This window comes from Apteryx mantelli, chromosome 27, assembly GCF_036417845.1.
Source record: "Apteryx mantelli isolate bAptMan1 chromosome 27, bAptMan1.hap1, whole genome shotgun sequence".
NCBI lineage: Eukaryota > Metazoa > Chordata > Aves > Apterygiformes > Apterygidae > Apteryx > Apteryx mantelli.
Genome location: NC_090004.1, coordinates 5,659,629 through 5,666,142, shown reverse-complemented (window position 1 = coordinate 5,666,142; position 6,514 = coordinate 5,659,629). Strand labels below are relative to the sequence as shown.

The 6,514-nt window shown below is 63.1% G+C and overlaps 1 protein-coding gene across 1 annotated transcript; it reads right to left on the bottom strand.

The window, feature by feature from the left end:
* Positions 1-1,865: 1,865 nt before the first annotated feature.
* On the bottom strand, positions 1,866-6,514 carry MYCL (MYCL proto-oncogene, bHLH transcription factor). Its single transcript, XM_067311427.1, has 2 exons — positions 6,000-6,514; positions 1,866-3,134 (listed from the first exon to the last, which is right to left on the bottom strand). The coding sequence occupies exons 1-2, from the start codon at positions 6,502-6,504 to the stop codon at positions 2,566-2,568; spliced, it is 1,074 nt and encodes a 357-aa protein (XP_067167528.1). The 5' UTR covers positions 6,505-6,514; the 3' UTR covers positions 1,866-2,565.

The window sequence follows — 6,514 nt, the reverse complement described above, 5'->3', positions numbered from 1 at the left end:
GTAAAACAGCAACACTACTCCTCAGTCCGGTTTGAAACCAGCTGCATTTATTAGGATCCCAGCTCAGGCCCTGGAATCTGTGCCTGATTTCCAAGAAAGAAAAATAATGCATTTAAACATCCTTCATCATGAAGGAGCGCTCCTGCCCTCCCAAGAGGAGACAGAAGAAAAGTATCCCTTACTAAAACCTCATGGGAACGGTCACCTTTAGCTTGAAAAAAAAATACTATCCTCTTACTAAAATGTCCTGGGAGTTTCAATGTACACACAACAAAAACAAAGGCTTAATTTGGAAGATTGGCAAAGCTGTATCGTCTTTGTTTTTTTCTGCTCTAGTTAGATGTCAAATTTAGTTAATCCTGCTACGTCTTTAAGCTGCGGGTCCTGTGAGAGCCTTGCGGACGGCATTCACACCTCCAACCTTCCTTTCTAACAGCGCGCTTGATTTGATACCACTAGTTTTGTTACAATTCTCGAATTTCTCCTCGGACGGGCCCTGTTCTCCCAGAGGTCAAGTTTCCCAAATCCCGGGCTTTGAGCCGGTCGCCACCTCTTTGCCTCTCCCCACGCAGGATTAAAGACGCTTTCCCACCTCCCAGCAGAGCGAGGAAAACCTAAGGGCTGCGAAACGCTTTGAGAGGCCGGGATGCAACGCGCGCACCGAGCGTGGGATACTGCAGGAACCAAAGGGAACGGGATTTTTTTTCAGACCTTCCTTGCAGAATCGTTATTTTCGAGGGCTCGCTTCCCCCGGGGGATCTGAAGTCTCCTGCAGGAGGTCAGGCTACGGCAGCTCCCTTCCAGCCTCTCTCAGCAGTAACAGGATCCCTCGTCCCTCCGCTCTCCTGCATTTAGGGCAAGACTTTCGCCGCCAGCACGAACACAACCCCAAAGCATCAATTCAGGGGAGGGTGGGAGGAGAACGCATATATATAATTTCACCCATTCGGCAGATCCGGGCCCAGGAAGTTCTCCAAGGACCCTCGAAGCGAGCGTATTGCATTCCCGCTCTTTGCCCGCCGATAGAGTTACGGACGAGCCCGCGCCCCGTTCCCCCGCCAGCTCCCCAGCCCCATTAGGGGGGTTTACAATTACAGCGAGGCCCCCAGCGAGCCGAGCGGGGGGCTCTCCCCCCCCCTCCTCTTCCATAAAGCCACTTAAAAGGAGGAAAAATAATCCAGGCGAGTCGCTCCCCGGGCCCCACTGCCACGACCACGTTGCATTTTGATCGCTGGGAGAAAGCCAGCGCCGAGAGCCCCGGCTCGCTCGCAGGGAGGCCGCCTCACCCAGCCGCCGGCGCAAAGCGTTTTTGGTTTTTGTCCTTGTCCGTGAGTCACCCCGCTGCCCCAAAACCCGGCTCCGGGGCCGGACCCCCCCCCCGCCCCCCAAGCATCGCAGCAGGCTCAGGGCACAAACCCGCCGCCACGGAAAAAGCCGACCCAGGCTGTCTTTGCAACTTATTTATTTATGAAGTGTGAGGTAATGAAGAAAGTGCTAAATCCGACCACAGTGTTAACTCTACCGTTTCTCAGCAGGTCAGGCGGGAGCCAGGCGGGCGGCCGCGGCCCGGCGGCGATGCTCGGCCCCCTCCCGGGCAGCGTGGCCCCCCCCCACGCGCCGGCCCCGCGCCCCTGGGAGCCCGCTGGCCAGGGAGGCTCAGGAGGGGGGACGAGGCGAGACCCCGCTATTGCAAGGGGGGCAGCGCGGAGAGCCGGGTGCCGGCTTCCCAGGGGCCTCGGCTCCGGGGTGCAGCAGGAACCAGCCCCTTCCCGATCCCCCTAAAGTGCAGCAGGGCCGAGCCCTCCCCCACAGCAGGAACCCCCCCCCCCCCCAAAAAAAAATTTATTTAAAAAAAAAAAAGCAAACTCTTTACCAATACTTCTCAAAAAGTGGTACAAAAATACAGTATAAAAACACAGCCTCCAGTATAAGACTCGCAGTTACAGCAGCAGTTTCTAGAACACAAAATCCAAGATGAGCTACTGCGTGAAGTGGTAAGAAAGTGAGGTAAAGTCCAGCCCCAGCGGATCTCGGCCTTTCCCCGGCCCAGGAGATCTCGTCCGCCTGCCGCGAGCGAGGACATGGGAGAGCGCGGAGCCGCCCGGCCGCTCAGCCCGAGAAGGGACGCTCCGCTTCCCCTCTGCCGCCGTTCCCGCAGGGATCCATCCCAATGGACGCGGCAGCTGCGTCCCACTGCTTCGACTCGTCCCACGGGGCGCCGCTCGCTGAGCCCCTGCGGAGGAGGTGGCCGGTCGGGCGCAGCTCCCGGCGGCGCTGCCGGGACGGTGGCTGGCGGCAGGGCCAGGGCAGGGTCGGGGCAGAGCGGAGCCGAGGCCCCGGGTTGAAGCAGTCACTCGGGGAAGTTTCACCATGGGGCAGGGGGAAAAAAAAAAAATCTTGCAACACCCAGCGCGGACGAGCCAGCCCTGCTTCGGGGAGCCCCCGGTGCCCCCGCCGGGAGGGAGCCGCCCCGGCACGCCAGCCGTATCGTGTGCGGTGGCCGCGGCGCGCGCCCCGAGCCCTGCTCCAACCGAAAATGTGCAAACGGAGACGGGGCCGGGGCAGCTAGTGGCCCTGGAGGTGAGCAATCCTTCTGAGCAGCTGGCTCTGCCGCAGCCGCAGCTGCCGCTTCTCGGCCGCCATCCTCCGCTCGGCGCTGATGAGCGACTGCAGGTACTCGGAGGATTTGCTCAGGATCACCACTTTGGGCGTCTTGGGGCAGCTGGCGAGCCCGGGCACCTGGTCCCGCAAGGCGAGGAAGCGCGAGCGGAGGTCGTTGCGCCGCTTGCGCTCCAGGTAGTTGTGGTTTTTCCTCTTGGCCACGTCCTCGCTGTCGGAGCCGGGGGCGCTCCCGGTTTTCGGCAAGCTGGGCTTGGGCAGGTTGCTCTCCGGGGCCAGCTCGTCCGCGGCGCTCGCCGGCTCGGCCTTCGCCTCCTCCTCCTCAGCCGGCTCGGCCAGGGAGCAGGCGTCCGGCGGCGAGCGGGCGGCGTAGTTGTGCTGCTGCTGGTGGATGGAGATGTGGAAGCGTTTCATGCAGGGGTCCAAGGGATCCGCTCGCAGCGTGATGGTGACCGGCTTCCGCAGCCCGAGCGATTGTCTCTTCTCCACGGTCACCACGTCGATCTCTTCACCCTCTGCTCGAAACAGGCACAGCAAGAACAGCCGTCACTCGGCAGCCCCTCACCTCGGCCCGCCGGGCCTCCCCGCAGCCCCCACGGGATGCCCAGGCGCTCGCCCGCTGCTTTCCCGGGAAAGGCAGCTCACATGCCGGCTCACTGCTGAAACGGCTCTGCGAGGAGGGATTAGGTGATTGAAACGCTCCTCGGCATCATCCAACCCGGGCCATGGGAAGGTGCTTTCTTTCCTTCCACTTTCGTGCACCTGGACCCCCAAAAGCGGGACGGGGATTTACCTGCCTCCCTTGGGCACCGCAGACAACACTCGTTCAGGACAAAGACTCAACAGGCAAGAAATTCCCGGGCCCACAGCCACCCCCTGGCCCCCCAACCCTCGCCTTCCCGAGGCAGCGAAGGAGGAGCAAGATCCTCGGGGGCCTGGGACAGAGTTTAACGCTAAAGATCTTCCCAGCGGCCGGGCACTTTCATGGCCATTGGAATTGCAGATGAGGGCTCCTGGGCAGCGCTGCCCTTTGTTCCCGCTGCCGCTTCCCCCCTTAGTGACTTGTTACTTTTCACGAGTTATAAATCCCATTCATCCGCCCCCGCGCTCCCCATTCAGCAGGGGCCTTCCAGGGACACGGGGGACCGGCCCCAGCGGCGCAGCGGGGGACGGAGAGAGGAAAGGGATCCCTGGAAAAGGCATATTGCCGCCAGGCTCAGTGAACCTCAAAGGCATCCCCAGTCCCCCCCCGCCCCCATTCCTCTCCCTCTCACAAGTTCAGCCCCAGCACAGGAGTCAGGGGAAGGTTATCGGAGCTGTAAACAATGAGATTCGGACCCAGCTCCCAAAAGCGCTGCCGTAGCTGGACCAAACCATCGTGTCCTGCTGCCTCTTCACTTGCCAGCCTGGCTTGCCCTGACACAGCAAAGCCCAGGGGCGCAAAGCCCAGAGCCTGGGGATGGCGGGATGACCTTGCTCCGCATGGGATCACACTCACTTTAGGAAAGCACTTGCACCTCTTTTCCCAGAGTTTGGGGAAAACCGCAAGGTGGTTCAGCCCCCCACCGAAAGCCACAAAGTCCCCAAGAGGCTAAAACTGCCACCAGAGCCTCCTGGCAGAGGCTTATCCTTCACCCCTTCCGCGACAGGGCCAAACTGTGGCCGCAGCGGGAAGAAGGGGGCTCCTGGGACACATCCTCCTTCTGCCACCCCGATCCACCTGCCCTGGCCCCTTACCGGGCTCTGCCACCAGCAAGCTCAGGGCCCCCAGTGGGGGCTACTGGTTTGGGAAGGGGCCAAAGACTGCACAGCTTGCTGCGCCCAGTCTGCCCGCAGCCGGGGCCACGGCCACACTCATCACTGTCACAACTCCACCGTTCTCAGCCGCGTGCCTACGCGTGCATGCACATAGACAGATCTACAGACAGACAGACACGCACCGCCCCCCCCCCCGGGGGCCGCCCATTAATAAAAGTCGGGCTGCGAGGCCCCGCCCCCTCGGGAGCCGCCCATTGGCTGCCCCGCGGGGCTGGAATGTTAGTGTAGCCATCCCGCTCGTCCCCCATTGGCCCGAGCGCCCGTCAATCAGCGAGGCCCCCCTCTCATTGTTTGCAATCTGTTGCTTTTTGTTCTGGGCCCACGTGGCTCGGGCCGGACCGGCACCGGCGCCTTCCCCCGCGCAGCGGCCTTGAAGCCTCTCAGCGCCCGCGACCTCCTTGCTGTCCCCTGCGCCCCTAATGCAATTAAACCCCCGTCCCGCGGCTCGGCCACGGCCCGAGTCTCCGGGAGCAGGTTACTGTCACCGACTCGCGGCAATCAGATTTATTAATGAGGTCAATGTAACGCGGGTCTGCGCTCGCTGCAGCATGGTGTCAGCATTTCTCCGGCAAGCCCGGGCGGCCGAGGCAGCCCGGGGTCCACGCGTGAGCACGGAAATAGGAACCACGTCTGCCCCGGCGGATCTCCCGCTCGGGGCTGCGGGGAGGGAGGCTCGGGGAGACCCGTCCGCCGCGGAGGCGGAGGCTGAGGCTTGCGAGCAAGAGCTGAAGACACAAGCCTCTCACCGCAGAGATTAAGGTCTGATCAGAGCTGTGGCGACGTAACCTGCCCCAGGTGACAGTTGTCGGGCAGCAATATCTTGCCATCAGCTCCTGGCTTTGCGTGGGCGAGAGCCAGATACTCCGCGCCTGCTTCCCTGACACATCCCGGCCCCGCATAAACACGGCCTCCTTGCAGGGGAATCACCGGTGCCCTGGGGAAGGCCCGAGATGCGTGTGGCTGATTCGGGACGTCCCTCCCCACCCCGCCGAGCCACAGCCCCGGGGCACAGCCGCTGTTTTGTAACCTGGCCGGCCCGAGGGGTGGTTCTGCCGCGGGTCCCGGGCACAGCGGGCCCCGAGGGGTTCCCGCTGCCTGGGGCGGTCCCGGGCGAGCGCTGGGAGCCGGCGTGGGGCGGGGGGGAGCAAGTGGGGCCGAGCTGGGAGCAGAGCACGCTCCGACCCGGCGGCGTCGGAAAAAACTTCCCACGCCAAGCTGCAAACTCGCCTCTCGCCTCCCTGCCCGGGGGACACGGCGGCGCGGGCGCGGGCAAGAGCTGGAGGAGGCACTTGTGCAAAGCGCCTGGGCCGGGCTGGGAGATCCCCGCACCCTCCTTGCCAGCGGCCGGGATTTCCCGAGCAGAAATCCCACGGGAAGGAGAGCGGGCAACTTCCCTTTGTTCTTGGTGCCGGGACGGGCTGGCCGGGAGCGGCAACAAAGGCGCTGCCCGGCGGGGAGGCTCCGGCCCGGCCCCCGCGGGCCCCTCCGCGAAAGCCGGGCAGGGACCGGAGCCAGCCCGCGCCCCGGGAGCCGCACGGCAGCGCCGGACCTTGATCCCTTACCAGAATCGCTTTGGCCCTCGGATCCCGAGGATGCTGGGATCTTACTCTCAGCCAAGGGGCAAAGGAAGACGGCAGCAGGATCCACGCATTCGCTCACCGAGCTGTTGAACCCAAAGTCCTGGGCGAAGGAGGGCTTGTGGGGGTTCACCCTCTGCGTGCCCGTGGCGAGCTTCTCCGTCATCGCTTTCTCCAGTCTCTCCCTGGCCGAAAACCCGCTCCACATGCAGTCTTTGAGGATAAAAGCGCTCAGGTTGCCAAAGATCTCCCCCGTGCCTATGAGATACTCCGGCTCTTCCCCGGCCAGGCAATAGCGGGAGAGCCAGTTTGATCTCTCCTCCGCACCGGAGCAACAGGCTTTGTCCCCCGGGGGGCCCAGGGGCGAGAGGGGCGGCGTGGGGACCAGCTCGAACTTCTTCCAGATGTCCTCGCTGGGCGCCGTGGAGCGGTAGGAGTCCTCCTCCGCGTCGTGGTCGTAGAAGTAGTGCTGGTACGAGTCAAACTCCATCTCTGCATGG

What these genes read in the sequence shown, in the direction of transcription:
- MYCL (XM_067311427.1), bottom strand. Translation starts at nt 6,504, where the DNA reads ATGGAGTTTGACTCGTACCAGCACTACTTCTACGACCACGACGCGGAG. An exon ending in CGAGGGCCAAAGCGATTCTG is followed by an intron (nt 3,135 to 5,999) that starts GTAAGGGATCAA and finishes TGTTTCGAGCAG; the next exon opens with AGGGTGAAGAGATCGACGTG.